General features: G+C 40.9%; 2 protein-coding genes across 3 annotated transcripts in view; one reads left to right on the forward strand and one right to left on the reverse strand.

Moving 5' to 3' along the window:
* Positions 1 to 10,450, reverse strand: part of CDC20B (cell division cycle 20B) — a 35,153-nt gene extending 24,703 nt beyond the window's left edge. For both annotated transcript variants that reach the window (XR_011362379.1, XM_069964748.1), the window contains exons 1-2: positions 9,902 to 10,450; positions 9,752 to 9,823 (exon numbers count right to left, since the gene is read on the reverse strand). Coding sequence is in view for 1 of the 2 variants with exons in the window: in XM_069964748.1 (XP_069820849.1) it covers positions 9,752 to 9,823; positions 9,902 to 10,006 (177 nt within the window). In the remaining variant the exon portion in view is untranslated. The remainder of the gene's footprint in view (positions 1 to 9,751; positions 9,824 to 9,901) is intronic.
* Positions 485 to 3,680, forward strand: GPX8 (glutathione peroxidase 8 (putative)). Its single transcript, XM_069964747.1, has 3 exons — positions 485 to 753; positions 1,323 to 1,584; positions 2,969 to 3,680. The coding sequence occupies exons 1-3, from the start codon at positions 547 to 549 to the stop codon at positions 3,130 to 3,132; spliced, it is 633 nt and encodes a 210-aa protein (XP_069820848.1). The 5' UTR covers positions 485 to 546; the 3' UTR covers positions 3,133 to 3,680.
* Positions 10,451 to 18,988: the final 8,538 nt, after the last annotated feature.

Raw genomic sequence — 18,988 nt, forward strand, 5'->3', positions numbered from 1 at the left:
GAAGATTTAAAAATTTTGTAAATAAGTAAATTACAAATCTATATAATTTTGATTTGAAAAAAAATATATATATATTTTTATATTGGAGTACCCGTTTAAGCCATATTAAAGTTCCAGCCCTCAAATATCATGAAATACATGTGTAATATTAGAATACTCCGATGTTTTTTTTTTTAACTTATTTACTTTATTAGTGCTCACATCTTCTAGTTTGTTTGCACTTTTCTAAGGTGGTGTAGTGTAATAAGGCTGAGTTCACACTGATATCTGTGTCCAGTATCCTCCCTGTCACACAAAAAGGAAATTACCACCCACAGCTCATGGGCCGGTATGCACTGGGTCCATTACGTTTCGTGTACTGACCCTGACAAAAAAAACTAGAGTGCTTTACCAGTGCCTTACTGACACATGCCCCCCAGTCATCTGAATATGCTTCAGACCCTCCTCTCTATCTTCCAGTAGGCGTCTGGTTTCCAGTTACAGACCCTCCTCCTCCCAGCACTACATTCCAGGGACTTGCTGAAACTTCCCTGCAAAATCTCCAAAATGGAGACTCTGCCTCCTCCTTACCCCTTAAAATGCTCGTCCCCAAAGGCTAAAGTATTCCTGGTCTTCTTCTCTATGGTTGTATGCACGGCCGCTTTATTTATTTTACAGTTAAAATTCTTCAGACCCAGAGGGAAAGACTTCTACTCCTATGAAGTGAAGGATTCCAAGGGGAGGACGGTATCACTGAGCAAATACAGGGGCAAAGTAAGTAACAGCAAGTAGTATAGTGTATATATGTATATACCCTTACATTATGAGATATTACCTTTATGTTTTTGCAACCTGTTGTCAATTCTTTGGTGTGTTAACCCTTCTCTACAGGGGTCTGTCCCCTATGATGTAGGTTTGGATAGGGGCTTGGTGTTATAGTTGTACACACTTTACAGTAGGGGTAGGGAACATTGGCTCTCCAGCTGTTGCAAAACTACAACTCCCATCATGCCTGGACAGGCATGATGGGAGTTGTAGTTTTGCAACAGCTGGAGAGCCAACGTTCCGTACCCCTGCTTTACAGAGTAATAAAATTAATATGTATTAAAGATCCAGACATCAGAGACCAATAATATGTAAATGTGCGCAATTCCAAAAATCCTTTAATTCTGTATGATCTATGTCTCATAATACATTAGTAGGCCATGGACTAGTAAGAAGCTAAAAGTGAATGGTATTTCAGTGCAGCGATTCACAGATCTCATAGTACTGAGGCCTGGGCTGTATACGGCCCATGAGGGTATAGTTATCACAATGAATTTCTGCTGTCTTTTCTCCTGCAGGCGTCTCTGGTTGTAAACGTGGCGAGCGCCTGTCAGCACACAGATGCAAACTACAGAGGGCTGCAGGAATTACAGAGGGAGTTTGGGCCGTCCCACTTCAATGTCCTCGCTTTTCCCTGCAACCAGTTTGGGGATTCGGAGCCAAATTCTAATCGTGAAATAGACGCTTTCGCTAAAGGAAACTATGGAGTGACGTTCCCTATATTCGACAAGATAAAGATTCTGGGATCTGAGGCAGAGCCTGCGTTCCGGTTCCTTGTAGGTGAGTCTATGGGCTTTAAAGTGTACGACAATGAGGGTGATCTCTGATTTCTATTCATTGTTAATTCAGAAATGTCATGTGCAATGGCCCTGTACATTGGTTTATTGAGTCCCTATTATAGACCTGTAGTCACTCTTGAGTACCAGCAAATGGTGACATCCATAAACCACTGTATAATCCCTTAGCAGCGGTGATTTTAGTGGAGCACATTGCCACAACACGGCATGCGATTGCATGGCATACATGGAAAACTATGGCCGTATAAAATTTGAGAATCACAGCATCCTAAAGACCACAAATTATGAATACGTAAAATGGCTGTGTGCATAAGCCCGAAGACTCATGAGAGTACTATGTTAGTGTTTTCTAGAATCTCAGGACTGTATTTATGATAAGATAATGAGATAAGTCAACGCCGAGCACACTTGGGTTTATGTAAACTGGAACATAAGCCATTGGAATACCGATGGATGAAGAAGTCAGATGCAGCCTTAAAGAGTCCCGGAACACATGGATAAAGCCTATGGTCTATGGCTGTATCCATGTTTTTCCAGGCAACCTTAGGGCTACATCCAACTTCTTCAGCCATCGGTAATCCAATGCCGCATGCTCGGGTTCGGACAAACCCAAGCGTGCATGAGGTTTACTCATTTCTAAAGATAATGGATACATCCATGGACCAAGGATTAATTCCATTTCTAATCCTCTGTGCCTCCCCCTAGTCAACGGGGCACACTGACCATCCAGACATTGAAGCCCATGACAAGAAATTACACTATATAACACTATAATATAACATATTCATCTCTTTCTCATTGTTTGTTTATCTGTCCTATTATATTATATTATATATATATTATTTTTGTGTGGGTGTGGAACCAATTATCTGCATATCAGTGATTTCTTATGGAAAATTTGCTTTGGTTTAAGAGTTGATTTGGATTACAAGCACGGTCCCGGAACGAATTATGCTCGTAATCCAAGGCACCACTGTATATTTATTTTAATAAAATTAGTAAAATGTAAATATAAAGATACATAACAACACATTCTTGTAACTGTGTGTTTTAAGTACTTATTATAGACAGAAGTGGATGGATACAATATATTTAAATGGGATGTCTAAAATAAAAAAAAACTTGGCTGCTTTCTTCTAAAAACAGCACCATTCTTGTCCTCAGTATGGGTTTGGGTTTTGCAGCTCAGTTCCATTTAAGTGAATGGACCTGAACTGTATTACCACACATAACCTGAAGACAGGGGTGGTGCTGTTTTGCTAGAAAGTAGCTGTGATTTTTCTAATCCTGGATAACCCCCTTTATGGTAAATTTCTCCTTTTTATATCAAACCAATTCCATAGATAACCAATTACATTTCAATTTAGATTCAACTAAGAAAGAGCCAAGATGGAACTTCTGGAAATATCTGGTTAACCCCCAAGGTCAAGTCTTGAAAACCTGGAGACCTGAGGAGCCTGTGGAAAATATCAGAAGTGAAGTGGCCTCTGTTGTCCGAGAAATCATCAAGAGGAAAAAGGAAGATCTCTGATTGTACAAGAAACCTCAGGCCGGACTGTTTACAGCAACAAATCCTTCAAGGGTCTCAATTTTAGGGGGGAAAAATCCAACTTTTAGCAATTTTATATTTTTTAAATCCTGTCCAAAATATTTAAAGGGATGTGCAATGTTTAGGATAAGGGGATGTAATAATGCACAATGAAGACCTGTTAGCCATCATGAACTGTCTTTGCCTGCAGAGAACTATACAATCATTGGTTGTGGGAGAACATTTTGAGGATATTATGTCAACCTGTAGTAGGTCATGTTCCAAAACAAACAAAAAAATTCCAAAGCGAAGCGAGATTCAGACTGTGTTCACACCTGTGCTGTCACTTTCTTTTTGTCTGGTCTAAACCAGAAGGAAAAAAAACAAAAATGGACACAACGGCATTAGATGAATTCCACTGACTTATACTAGTAGAGCAGGTTCTTTGCTGCTGGGGATAAATATTTTTTAAGGCTTATTCCTAGAGATAAGCTCAACTCGAGCATGCTCAGGCCCGTCCGAACCCAAAACTCTTTGTATTTGATTACCAGTGGCTGAAGAAGTTAGATGCAGTCCTAAGGCCTCCTGGAAAACATTGATACAGCCATAGGTCATAGGCTGTGTCTATGTTTTTCGGGACTCCCTAGGGCTGCATCCAACCTCTTCAGTCACCGGCAATCAAATGCCGAGAATTCTGGGTTCGGACAGGCTCAGCTCTAAGTATTCTACATCGTATTTTGGTGATATGGCCTCTGTGGACTGTGGAATTAGTTTGAATAAATTAAAGGGCACATGCACTTATTATGGGGGAGATTTATCAAACATGCTGTAAAGTGAAACTGGCTCAGTTGCCCCTAGCAACCAATCAGATTCCACTTTTCATTCCTCACAGACTCTTTGGAAAATAAAACGTGGAATCTGATTGGTTGCTAGGGGCAACTGAGCCAGTTTCACTTTACACCATGTTTGATAAATCTCCCCCTTTATGTACAGCAGATGGCTGGGATTATAATCTCCTCTGGTGGGCCCAGATTTCTGCTATATATGTTTGGATATAAATGTATGTGGTGTGGTTTTATCTGTGTGTAACCTATATAGGCTGTGCATTGCAGTGTGTGCATTGGTGGCTATCAGCAGTCCCACCACCCTGGAGATGGAGAGGAAGACTGACTGGTTTTCATGAGTAATCTCTAATGATTTTTAAAACTGTCTAAGGCTATGTGCACACTTTTTAAGAGCCCGGCCATTCTGTGACCCGGCCGAGTCACGGAACGGCCGGTCTCAGGAAACATCATCCCGACCGGAACTGCAGTACCAGCCGGATGATCTCTGGCGCAGCAGAGTTCTGATGTGGGCGCATCTGTACACTCCCGCATCAGAACTCTCCACTGCACACTATGGAGCGAGCGGCCGGAGTCGCTCGCTCCATAGTGTGCACTGACAGGGTTTTCTGTGTCCGATATTCAATGAATAGCGGCCGCAGAAAACTGACATGTCAGTTGTTTGCAGCGCCGCTAGGGATCATGGCCGGAGCGTATACTATGTGTATATGCTCCGGCCGGGATCCCATACACGGCAAAGTAACGTATATTTTCGAAATAATCAAGACCGTGGTTTTACGAAAATATTCGTTGTGTGAACATAGCCTAATAGTGCCCTCACATTTGAAGGCACCCTAATAGTAAAACTGTCTTATTTGCCTATATCAACCAATCACAGCTAAGCCTTCATCTCACTACAGCAGTTTAAGAAATGAAAGCTGAGCTCTGATTGGCTGCTGAGGGCAACAAAGACAAATCCAACAACAAGTCCACTATATGGTCACCCATGAAACAGAAGGTAACATACAGCCATATTACAATAGTCTGTCTTGGAGGAAAATCAAACACAAATTTCTAATTGAGCACATGACATAAATACACTGGACGTGAAGAGAAACCGCTGTCCACATCATCATGGTAACCTCAAGTAACCATGGTAACGCTCAAGAACCCTACAAATACCAGAGCACATTTCAGGTAGTCCACTCGCTGAGTGACCAAATAATTGAATCATGACCGATTGTAAGGGTACAAACCCACACACCGTATACACAGCAGATACGCAGAAAAAACGCAGCAGATTTGAAGCAGATTTGGTGGTGCAGATTTGATGCTGTGTCCAGTTATTTAGATCTAAACTGCTGCGTATTTGTTGCGTGTTTGTTGCGTGTTTGTTGCGTATTTGCTGCGTATCGCAGCAGTAAATAAGCTGCATATACGGTGTGTGGGTTTGTACCCTAAAAGACTTTTTTATATTGTCTTTGTTTCCTTTGTTAAGCAATACAGTGATATCTGGAAATTTGTCTGTTTGGTTTGATTTGATCGGAAATGTGAAACGGCAGCGTTCATTTATCCAAGAAAATAACCAGGTATCAAAGGTGATCAGATGAGCGGAATATAAATCTGAGACACCTACACAATACATAAAAACAAAGCGTAAATGTATGCTCACGATTTACTACAACCAGTCACTATGTATTGTAGAAGATGATAGGCAGTTATGCTGGGTTTACACGGAACGATAATTCGCCCCAATCGAACGATTAACAATTTTGAAGCAAAGATTTTACTTTTATAACGATCAGCATTTAGACAGAGAAAAATCGTTAGAAGATTCGTAAGAAAAATCGTTATTGCGATTGTTTTTAAGATCGTTTAAGCCCATCTTTCACATAGGGTGATTCTTTAAAAGACTGTTTACACGAAGCGGTCTGCGAATATTTAACGAACGACGATTTGAGAACATGTTGAAAGATCAAAATGAACGATTTTTCGCCAGATCGTTTGCTGTGTTTACATGGAACGATTATCGCTCAAATGCGATCGTTATAGCGAAAATTCGAACGATAATCGTTCCATGTAAACCCAGCATTATCCCTGCTCACTCTGCCACAGCTGCAGCGCTACTGACGCAGACAGCTTCCCCAAGTGTAATGTCTAATGCTAACATGCAGTATAGAGACATGAGGAGAGGCTCAGGATCAGTGGCACTGCATGCAGCAGCACTAGAAATTACAAATGAGCGAATTTAAAGTAACAACAAAGCGAAGCGATTCTCTATCTCTGCAATCCGCTCATTAGCCTGCTGCCGTTTAACTCACTGCCTCTTCGCTCTGGGAAAACCTCCACTACTGGAAACTTCTCCCAGTTTCCCCAGCACCCGGGGAGGAGCAGCACTGAGTTAAAAGGCCGCAGGCTGATGAGCGGATTGCAGAGATAGCGAATTGTTTTGCTTTGTTATTACTGTAAAATCGCTAATCTCTACTAGTAATATATAACTGTTAGTGATGAGCGAATAGTGAGATATTCGATATTCGTACGCATATCCCGCGAATATTCAATCTCATTAAAGTCTATGGGAACAAGTATTCGATTAGTGAAAAACATCTATTTGACCATTTGGAGGGTGAAACCGGAAGCTGCGGGATTTGAACGCTTATCGAATATTTATTGAATATTCACAGGACATTCGTACGAATACCGAATATTCTAATATCTCACTATTCGATCGAATATCTATTCGATCGAACAGTATTCGCTCATCACTAATAACTGTGAAAAGACCTGAGCTTTTTGCAGCTCTGCAGTTCCTGGCACAGCCACTGGTGGCAGCAGAGGGGCAATTTCTCTAATGTAAAAAAAAAAAAAATAATAATAATAATTCATGTCAATGGGAAAAATCAAGAAAACATCAAAATGTCACCCATTCTTCCGATTTTTGCATCAAATACACCACATGTGGACGTACCCTGAGAGTGCCATGTCAGGTTCATGGTAGCCATTACTTTATATTTTGCCCTTATACTTTGTTATTTCAGCTGCCACCTGTGACAACTTCAACAGCTGTTTGCACATAGGGTTATGGTACACAGAGCGATAATTCGCCCAATCGCACGATTAACAATTTTGAATGAACAATGTTTTTTTTTTTATAACGATCAGCGTTTAGATGGAATGATACATCGTATGGAAAAATCGTTTTGCGATCGTTTTGCGATCGCTTAAGCCTATTTCACACATTGGTGAAATCGTTGAAAGAATGTTCACACGGAATGATCAGGGAATTTTTTGTGAACGATCAACGACGATTTGAGAACATGTTAAAAGATCAAAATGAACGATTTCTCGCTCGTCGCTTGATTGTTCGCTGGGTTTACACGTACGATTATGGTTCGAATTCGATCGTTATCGTGCAAAAACGAAAGATAAATCGTTCCGTGTAAAAGGACCATTACACTGGTGATTGCCATTTGAAAGCTGCCAACCTTTAACTCCACAGAAAGCAATGGATTAGGAAGGATTAATTAATTCTGTAAGAACAGATACATAAACTTAAGGCCCTATTACACAAACGATTATCGGCCGTATGGCCTGCCCGGACGATCCAGTGAATAGCCGGACTGTGCTCCCTGCACCCCACGCCCCACCCCCGTCTCTCACCCGCTCACTGCCGACTCGTGTAATAGCGCCGGCAGCGAGTGGGGAAACCAGTAGCAAATGAGCTCCGTGGTAATAGAGGCTTTATACTCAAGAGCTGCATTCATGATTCTGCAAGGTTAGATTTGAAATCCCCCAGCCTCAATTAATGCAGAAAAATACTTATAGTTGCATTGTTTTATATAAGATAAGATCAGAAGGGCAGAACTGTGAGTGCAGTAAATTGCATAGAAAGTAGATATAAATGTTCAAATGTAATATAAGTTTAGAGTTCATTGAAAGGGGTCATCCAGATTTATAAAACAGATCAATAATAGATAAGGGTCCAACTCCTGGCAACCATTTTAAGGGGCTATGGCATGTGCAAGCTCTGCAGCCTCTTTACTATTAGAAGCAGTGGTGCAAGGTACTGTTCACTTGCATAGGACAGTGCTACAGTACCTTACAAATCCGCTATTATTAGTATAGCGACGTAGGTACTACCAATGGTAAACATTGAAAACCCTTCAAATTATTGGGGGTGCCAGGAGTCAGACCCCTACATATACAGTAATTTTGATGGCCTATTTTGAGGATAGGACATGGATAACCCCTTTTAAGACGTATCATTTTATTCTCTTGCAGAAGATGCATAGTCAGCTATACCCATACACCCTAAACATCGGATGACAATGACGTGTGCTGATGTGGTAGTGTACGTAGTAGCTGATATTCACACCACAGCTAACTAACAATACACTGCCTAATCACCACACATACTAGGTACTGTCTTTAGTCTGCGTTTCCCGGGTTGTCTGTGGGGTGTAACCTTCCACAGATACAACACACATGAAGCACAAACTAAAGAAGTCATTGCAAAAAAAAAAAAACTTAATCTAAACAATATAACAATTCTATTGGTGAATAATTATTACATTTTATTATAACACATTCTGTTCTCTGGCTGAATGGGTGTGCAGAAAGGGGGCAGATGCAAGTTAACTGGTGTATATACCAGAAAACCAGCTAACGTACACTGCCTTCCTTCCACACACAAGGAATACACACCATCATGGTAACAAAGCGCTGGAAATGATGTAATAACTCTGTCGCTGGTGGCAAGGTATAAGTGACTGCTGAATACAATGACAAGCAGCCAGCTTAAAATACACTGCCTACCCGAAACAGGTGTATAGATAAGGCTCAGGTATATCGATAGGACGTCGATGTAGATACTTAGAAAGCCAAAAAGTATCACTTCACTGAACAACAGGTATTGATGCAGTTACAAAAAGTTCCATAAGGTGGCGCACTTACTCTTTCCGAAGAAGCTTCCAGACAGAACAGTGTGGAGGGCATCTAGCAGCTGTGTTATCAGTCACAACAGCCAGCTAGCAATGCACTGCCTCACCGCTCCATCTCATCCGCCAGGAGACTTCACAAATCTCTGCTCAGTTCTAGAGTTTCCAACGCCAAGAAAGATCCACCTATAATATTAATGCTACTTGTTCCTATCCACAAAACCTATGCAGTTGTATGAAGACCCCTAACCATGGACGGTACTGCCACTTTAAAATGAACTTGAAACTTTGCACTGTGTTACTTATCTTGTACTAATTCAGAGTAACAGTCCATATTACACTCCAGAGCTGTATTCACAGTTCTGCTGATCATTGGAAACTGTGGACAAGCGAGGAGTCACAAACATTTATCTGATTCCAATAATACAGGGAGACAGTAACTTATCCTTATATCAGAGTCCATTAATGTGCCTGATGGTGACTGCAGCCACTAGGAAATGCTGGGAGATTTCAGCTGTGAAGCCTTTAGCATTGTGAATGCAGCTCTGAACTAAGATGAAGTAGGTAATACAGTGTATTTACTAGGGTACTTGGCTTTTTCTGTATAATAACTATATATGTAACAGGGTCGTCCAAAGGTAGGTGGACAGTATGTGTAATAGGCTTATAAAGGTGGGATTTATCAAACATGCTGTAAAGTGAAACTGTCTCAGTTGCCCCTAGCAACCAATCAGATTCCACCTTTCATTTTCCAAAGAGTCTGTGAGGAATGAAAGGTGGAATCTGATTGGTTGCTAGGGGCAACTGAGCCAGTCTCACTTTACAGCATGTTTGATATATATATAATAAGTGCAGGAGCCTTACCTTATTTATCTTCTGTAGAGTCACTTTCTTGCTCCATCTGAAGTCTTTTCCGAGGCTCTTCATGATACTTTCCTGAGAAGACAGAGCCCATCAGTGCATGTTCCCCCAGACCCCTGCTCCATAGAGAAGTCTCCCGGCCTCTCCTCTTACCCACATCACGTGCTCGTCCGTCTGTATTCTCGGCAATGCCAGCCTCTCCAGCTTCCACTCCATGTCTCTTCTCCCCGCAGCTTGTGATGCTCCCATGGGGACCATTCTCCTATATAAAGGTGGAGACCGGGCGGCGGATGGAGCGGGAATCACCTGTGCCGGCTTCTGATTGGTTGGAAAGTTAGGAGCATGGAGAGGAAGCGTAGTGTCAGTGACGTCACGGGAGGGAATCCCTCTAGTCTGGAGGAACAGTTAGGTGAGGAGCCGGGGCGGCTGCTCCAGCGGGAACCGCAGCTTCTGTCCTCTGATTGGTGGAGCCCCGGTGACGTCACTGCTGGGGATACCACGCTGGATGTGGAGTCTATGTAAACAAGCCTGCGGCTGTGTCCTCGGGGGATCAGTGTCACGGCCGCGGCCATAGAGCGCCAGAGCGCGGCTGATGGTGGCGGCTGAGAACCCCGGGCGGGAGGGGAACGGCCGCTGCCATGGTTACCCGGACCGCGTACCGGACTGCTGGCCGCGGCATACAGCCGCCCTTATTAACGGATGTGTGACCCGTATATGTGGCGCGGCTAATGGTGGGGCCCGGCTGTTGTTATAATGAGATTATTACGTTAAGAACTGGAAATATCTCTACCTGGGCACTGGTTTTGTACATATTTAATAGAATAAAAAGCACCTTCTATGCCCCTTATTTACATCTGTAATGGCTGCTGTGGGATTCTAGCTCTCTATTATCTATCTCCTATATACAGTATTATCTATCTATTATCTATCTATTATCTATCTATCTATCTCACTCTATTATCTATATATCTATCTATCTATCTATCTCACTCTATTATCTATCTCCTATATACAGTATTATCTATCTATTATCTATCTATCTATTATCTATCTCCTATCTATCTCCTATCTATCTATCTATCTATCTATCTATCTATCTATCTCCTATCTATCTATCTATCTATCTATCTATCTATCTCCTATCTATCTATCTATCTATCTATTATCTATCTATCTCCTATCTATCTATCTATCTATTTATTTATCTATCTATCTATTTATCTATCTATCTATCTATCTATCTATCTCCTATCTATCTCCTATCTATCTATCTATCTATCTATCTATCTATCTATCTATCTATCTCCTATCTATCTATCTATCTATCTATCTATCTATCTATCTATCTCCTATCTATCTATCTATCTCCTATCTATCTATCTCCTATCTATCTATCTATCTATCTATCTATCTATCTATCTATCTATCTATCTATCTATCTCACTCTATTATCTATCTATCTATCTCCTATCTATCTATCTATCTATCTCCTAACTATATCTATCTATCTATCTATCTATCTATCTATCTCACTCTATTATCTATCTATCTATCTATCTATCTATCTATCTATCTATCTCCTATCTATCTATCTATCTATCTATCTCCTATCTATCTATCTATCTATCTATCTCCTATCTATCTATCTATCCATCTATCTCCTATCTATCTATCTATCTATCTATCTATCTCCTATCTATCTATCTATCTATCTATCTATCTATCTATCTATCTCCTATCTATCTATCTATGTCCTATCTATCTATCTATCTATCTATCTATCTATCTATCTATCTATCTCCTATCTATCTATCTATCTATCTATCTATCTATGTCCTATCTATCTATCTATCTCCTATCTATCTATCTATATATCTATCTCCTATCTATCTATCTATCTATCTATCTATCTATCTATCTATCTATCCATCTATCTCCTATCTATCTATCTATCTATCTCCTATCTATCTATCTATCTATCTATCTATCTATCTATCTATCTCCTATCTATCAATCTATCTATCTCCTATCTATCTATCTATCTATCTATCTATCTATCTCCTATCTATCTATCTATCTATCTATCTATCTATCTATCTATCTATCTCCTATCTATCTATCTCCTATCTATCTATCTCCTATCTATCTCCTATCTATCTATCTATCTATCTATCTATCTTCTATTATCTATCTATCTATCTATCTATCTATCTATGTCCTATCTATCTATGTCCTATCTATCTATCTATGTCCTATCTATCTATCTATCTATCTATCTATCTATCTATCTATCTATCTATCTATCTATCTCCTATCTATTATCTATCTATCTATCTCCTATCTATCTATCTATCTATCTCCTATCTATCTATCTATCTATCTATCTATCTATCTATCTATCTACTATATATCTTCTATTATCTATCTATCTATCTATGTCCTATCTATCTATCTATGTCCTATCTATCTATCTATCTATCTATCTATCTATCTATCTATCTATCTCCTATCTATTATCTATCTATCTATCTATCTATCTCCTATCTATCTATCTATCTATCTATCTATCTATCTATCTCCTATCTATCTATCTATCTATCTATCTATCTATCTATCTCCTATCTATCTATCTATCTCCTATCTATCTATCTATCTATCTATCTATCTATCTATCTATCTCCTATCTATCTATCTATCTATCTATCTATCTATCTATCTATCTCCTATCTATCTATCTATCTATCTATCTACTATCCATTATCTATCTATCTATCTATCTATCTATCTATCTATCTATCCGATATCATCTATCTATCTCCTATCTATCTATCTATCTATCTATCTATCTATCTATCTATCTATCTATCTATCTCCTATCTATCTATCTATCTATCTATCTATCTATCTATCTATCTATCTATATATCTATCAGAATCGCACACCACCCAATAGCGACGAACAAAGGCCTTTTTTAGGAGCTCGCCCCCTAGAAAGCGCCAGAGCCGAAGAGGGGGCAGAAAAAGAAAAAAACATAGATTCTGCGAAACAGAAGACGCCACGTGTGAACAGAAGCCAACCCAACAGAGCTGTGACCAAGAAAAGAAATCCCGTCCCAACGTGAAATTGCTTACAACATATGAGAGAGCATACCGGGGAGAGAGAAAGATTTATGCCAGAAGTATACTACTGCACATCTATACTCACCTTATCTGCCACAACCAAGCTGGATATCCACTAACGACCTGGGAGAGGATTGGGACCGGTTCACACACCTTGCGCGGTTCCCGTGTGAATGTTGGGATCCGGCTTCCACCCGCTGGCTTCTCATCCTTTAATGGAAGAGGATCGGCGGAGCCTCTCACCCGTGAGTGGTCCGGCCGTGGCTTGTATTCCTATATAGTAAAGACATTGCGATTTAATCATTTTGCACTCTGTGCTATACGCACTATGTGAATGGCAGCTTATCATTTCATTATCGGTACCTTTACTTACTACGCTGTTGAACGATCTTAGTTCTCTGCTGGCATCTTTCTCTCCATGAACCCGATTGTAATGACTCACTCATTTACTCGTATATCTGTTTAAATTCAAGTGATTTCTTTTATTGTATATATTTTTTGTTTTGTATATTAAGTAGTGTATTTCACTCTGTCACTAATGCACTCACCTGGACCCTGCTAATTTACCACTATGGACCTATTGGCCCCTTACTTTGATTGACAGATTTCTGCACCTATCACATTTGTTATTGCAAGGTTGTGTGCCTATTTAAACCTGCTATTGAGTTCACTTATTTGCACTTGAAAATGGCGGACACCCCGCCGAAACGTCGTGCTTTGCTGTGCTGCATATTTTGAATGTTCTGAGGTTTGAACAATAAATTAATTCAGTTTTTCACGGGATTGGTGTGCCGCTGATCATCATTATTTTATGGACTGAAGTTCGTGGTCGGAACCATATCAGCTGGCACCCACTGCGGTGTGACTTGGAGTGCCACTCGTTTCTACCAAATTTATCAAGTGACCAAGGAGTGGGCACACACCTGACAGGCTTCATCGAGACCACACGATAATATGGAGGGTATTATACGTACCGCTGCGGTTCCTGCAACACAGACTCTTACCTACTCAGATGTTGATGCCGAGCGGATCAAGGAGGAAATAGAGGATGACTCTGAATTTCTGGACATTCCCACTACAGCTGACCTGCAACGTAACTATGAATACTTATCTAAGAAAGCCATTTCATTGCGGTTACATATTTCTACCCTTGGTCGTTACCATAGCGTCAAACGTATCCCAAGAGGCATGCGATCTAGACTCAAACCCACAATGCTGTTGGAAGATATGGAGTTTAGAGCAAAATTTGAGATGGTGTCCAATAAATACGCTTTGGATCTGATATTACTGCATATTGAGAGCATGCAAAGGCAGCTGCGGGATATTAATACTAGAATGCAAGCAATGGAAGTCTCACTAAAGACAGCAATGACCCCTGATGATTTTGATGGCTATATTCTCAAACAAAACAGATTTCTTGATACGTTTAAAACAGAGCTACAAGAAGAGAAAAGGAAGAAGTGGTACCGGGACTGTCAAGATTATCTCACAGGCAAGGTTTATATATGGACTGCCACTAATCCACAAGAGGGACAAAGAAAAACATTCTACAATAAGCATGAACAGAATCGCACACCACCCAATAGCGACGAACAAAGGCCTTTTTTAGGAGCTCGCCCCCTAGAAAGCGCCAGAGCCGAAGAGGGGGCAGAAAAAGAAAAAAACATAGATTCTGCGAAACAGAAGACGCCACGTGTGAACAGAAGCCAACCCAACAGAGCTGTGACCAAGAAAAGAAATCCCGTCCCAACGTGGTAAATATCTCTTCACATACTTTAACCTCTGAACAATTGCATCTATTATCTAGGGGCTTGAGCTTCTGCCCGAGTTCGCATGTTGACTGGTTCCAACTAGATATAGATGTTACACAATTTATTAGAAGGTTGAATCTACGTATTTGGTTTAATAAAATCCCAGTCCCCACTTCGGGGGACAATAGGGTTAAAAAATTGTTTGATGTGAATAGATTAGGATTACGCCAAGAAAGTGATTTTATGCCACCCTATATGTCTTCCACCATAGAAACATTTCATATGTTGGTTAAGAATGATTTGTCTGTCCTGAGGGAGAGTGTTGGTGACAGTGTTTTACACCCCAATATTACATCAGCTGATATGTTGGCACTTAATGCTCTGGTACATGACCACAATCTGGTTATCAAACCGGCCGACAAGGGCGGGGCGATTGTGGTCATGGACCGGAGCAAATATATACAGGAGGCGCAGAGACAGCTTGATGATCATGGGGTCTATCATGTGGTTTCTGCTGATCCTAAATTCTCGATACAGAGGAAAATAGACTGCATTCTCCAAGAAGCCGTGACACTTGACATCATAGATGAGGACTTACAAGAGTTTTTGGTAGTGAAGTATCCAGTGATGCCTTCGCTGTACTTCCTGCCGAAGATTCACAAAAACATTACTAATCCCCCGGGGAGACCGATCATCTCAGGGAGGGGATCAATTCTTAGTAACATCTCAGTTTTTCTTGACAAAACACTCAGACCATTAGCAGAAAATGCCAGATCCTATTTGAGGGATACTACGGATTTTCTGCTAAAACTACAACAAACCGATATTCCATCCACAGCTATACTGGCTACGTGTGATATAGTCAGCTTATACACCTCCATAAATCACCAGAGGGGTATAAAAGCTATACAATCCTCACTACACCAATTGGGTTGTTCTCCCAGTGAAGGCGATTTTCTCTTAAGATTACTTGATTTGGTCCTGACTAACAACTATTTCTCTTTCAATGAAAAAATGTACATTCAGCAGAGGGGCGTGGCAATGGGTGCCAATGTGGCACCTACTTATGCCAATGCGGTGGTAGCCCACATGGAGGAGGAGACGATCTATGTATCCCACCACTTCAGACATGTTCTGAAGTGGTGGAGATACATCGATGATATCTTTATAATTTGGACAGGTGATGTACAGGAACTTACACAGTTTGCTGAATTTCTCAATCAGATAGATGAGACGATTAAATTCACTATGACGTTTGACGATAAACAGATTCACTACTTGGACGTATTGGTCACCAAACATGACAATGAGGTACACACTGATATCTTCACTAAGCCGACTGACTGCAATACCATCCTCCACTATGATAGCTGTCATCCCAGGAGAACCATCACCTCTTTACCCTTTAGCCAAATGTTAAGAGCACGACGGATCATTGACAATGACAATAGACTGTTGACTGCATTAAATGATATGGGGAACAATTACCATGACAGAGGATACCCCCGTGCAGTGATAAATAATTGTAAACAAAAAGCATTACACACAGAACGCAGGGATCTCTTGACAGTTAGACCCAAGAAACAAACTGACAGAATCCCTTTCGTCACTACTTACACTGATTTTTCTCCTCAGATTAATAAAATTATTCTGAAACATTGGAACATTGTTGCACGCAACCATAGTAACATCTCAGAGCTGACACGTCCACCACTTATGTCGTATAGACGTAACAGAAACCTCAAAGACAGACTAGTGACCACAGGACTTAATAAACACACCAAGACAGGACAAACATATCTTACTACTAGGAGAACTGGATCCTTTCCTTGTCTTGGTTGTGTTAACTGTAAGTACATGATCAAGGGCACATCCTTCACACATCCTGTGACTAACAAGGAATATCACATCAAACAGTTTCTTACTTGCATCTCTGACTGGGTGGTATATCTGTTAACCTGCCCGTGCGGTAAATTGTATGTGGGCGAAACCACATACGATTTAAAAACTAGATTGGCACAGCACCGCTATTCGATTAGGAAGAAAAAACTTGACCTACCGGTATCGAAACATTTTACAGAGCAAGGACATGTAGAAAGGGATCTACGTTTTTTGGTCCTTGAGAGAGTTGAGCCACTAAAACGGGGCGGCAACAGACAGGCTATTCTTATGAAAAAAGAACTGTATTGGATACATGAATTAAATACTCTTCAACCTACAGGTTTGAATGTGGAATACAAAGTTACTCCATCTATGTTCAGATAGAGCCATCCATTTAATATTCCTCCAAGGTCTCGCTTTAATTCATTGAGTAGGTTACATAGTGAACTCAGTTGTATTTGTTCTCTTTACACTCTAATGATTCGTTTGTTTATTATTCAGTAATCGTGATTTGTTTTGTCTTACACAGAGATTGCTTACAACATATGAGAGAGCATACCGGGGAGAGAGAAAGATTTATGCCAGAAGTATTCTACTGCACATCTATACTCACCTTATCTGCCACAACCAAGCTGGATATCCACTAACGACCTGGGAGAGGATTGGGACCGGTTCACACACCTTGCGCGGTTCCCGTGTGAATGTTGGGATCCGGCTTCCACCCGCTGGCTTCTCATCCTTTAATGGAAGAGGATCGGCGGAGCCTCTCACCCGTGAGTGGTCCGGCCGTGGCTTGTATTCCTGCATAGTAAAGACATTGCGATTTAATCATTTTGCACTCTGTGCTATACGCACTATGTGAATGGCAGCTTGTCATCTCATTATCGGTACCTTTACTTACCACGCTGTTGAACGATCTTAGTTCTCTGCTGGCATCTTTCTCTCCATGAACCCGATTGTAATGACTCACTCATTTACTCGTATATCTGTTTAAATTCAAGTGATTTCTCTTACTGTATATATTTTTTGTTTTGTATATTAAGTAGTGTATTTCACTCTGTCACTAATGCACTCACCTGGACCCTGCTAATTTACCACTATGGACCTATTGGCCCCTTACTTTGATTGACAGATTTCTGCACCTATCACATTTGTTATTGCAAGGTTGTGTGCCTATTTAAACCTGCTATTGAGTTCACTTATTTGCACTTGAAAATGGCGGACACCCCGCCGAAACGTCGTGCTTTGCTGTGCTGCATATTTTGAATGTTCTGAGGTTTGAACAATAAATTAATTCAGTTTTTCACGGGATTGGTGTGCCGCTGATCATCATTATTTTATCTATCTATCTATCTATCTATCTCCCTATCTATCTATCTATCTATCTATCTATCTATCTATCTCCTATCTATCTATCTATCTATCTATCTATCTCCTATCTATCTATCTATCTATCTATCTATCTATCTATCTATCTATCTATCTATCTATCTATCCATCTTCCATATCTATCCATTAGAGATGAACGTACTTACAGAAGTTTGCCAATTGCTCGGCATTTGAATCCCTCACCCTTGAAAACATGGATAGAGCCATAGGCTTATGCTGGGTTTACACGCAGCATCGTTTAACGATTTTGAATCAACGATTTGGTTTTTATAACGATCAGCGTTTAGACGGAACGATATATGGTACGGAAAAATCGTTTTGCAATCGTTAAGCCTATCTCACACATAGCTTAAATCGGTGAACGACTGTTTACACGGAACGATCTGCAAATTTTTTGCAAACGACCAACGATGATTTGAGAACTTGAAAGATCAAAATGAACGATTTCTCGCTCGGAGCTCGTTCTCTGTGTTTACACGGAACGATTATCGCTCAAATGCCATCGTTATCATGCAAATTCGAACGATAATCGTTCCGTGTAAAGCCACCATCAGGGTTGCCGAGCAATTTGGCCCTATTACACAGAGAGGCCCTATTACACAGAGAGAGAATCTTCCCAGTCAGGCTGATTCGGCAGATTATCCATCCTTCTCGCTTGTGCCCGATCCCAGCAGCCGCGGCAGGCACTTCTGAGACAGTCTCTGAAGTAACAGGCCGCTCAGCCAATCACAGGCTATAGTGCTGTCTTGTCCCCAGTGACTGGCTGAGCGAACTGTCACTTCAGAGACCGGCTCAGAAGTTCCAGCGGTGGCTGCCAGCGCCCGACAGAAGCGAGAAGAACACCAGGTGCGTGGACAGGTATGTATAAAGTTTATTATTTTACACTTAAAGGGAACCAATCAGCCCTCTTGGGCTAATTTGGTTCCTTGCATCACTATATAAATCTGCCGTGCAACTTGTGGCACCTACCGGCTGTGGCTGCAGCAGCAGCTTTATACCAGAGAAAACACGTTACAAGTTATAATACATGGGCGGCCAGGTAGTCATGGGTGGCAGGGTGGCTAACCAGCTGTGTGTAGTCACCACTCTCTGCCTGTCAG

This window comes from Dendropsophus ebraccatus, chromosome 3 (genome assembly GCF_027789765.1).
Source record: "Dendropsophus ebraccatus isolate aDenEbr1 chromosome 3, aDenEbr1.pat, whole genome shotgun sequence".
NCBI lineage: Eukaryota > Metazoa > Chordata > Amphibia > Anura > Hylidae > Dendropsophus > Dendropsophus ebraccatus.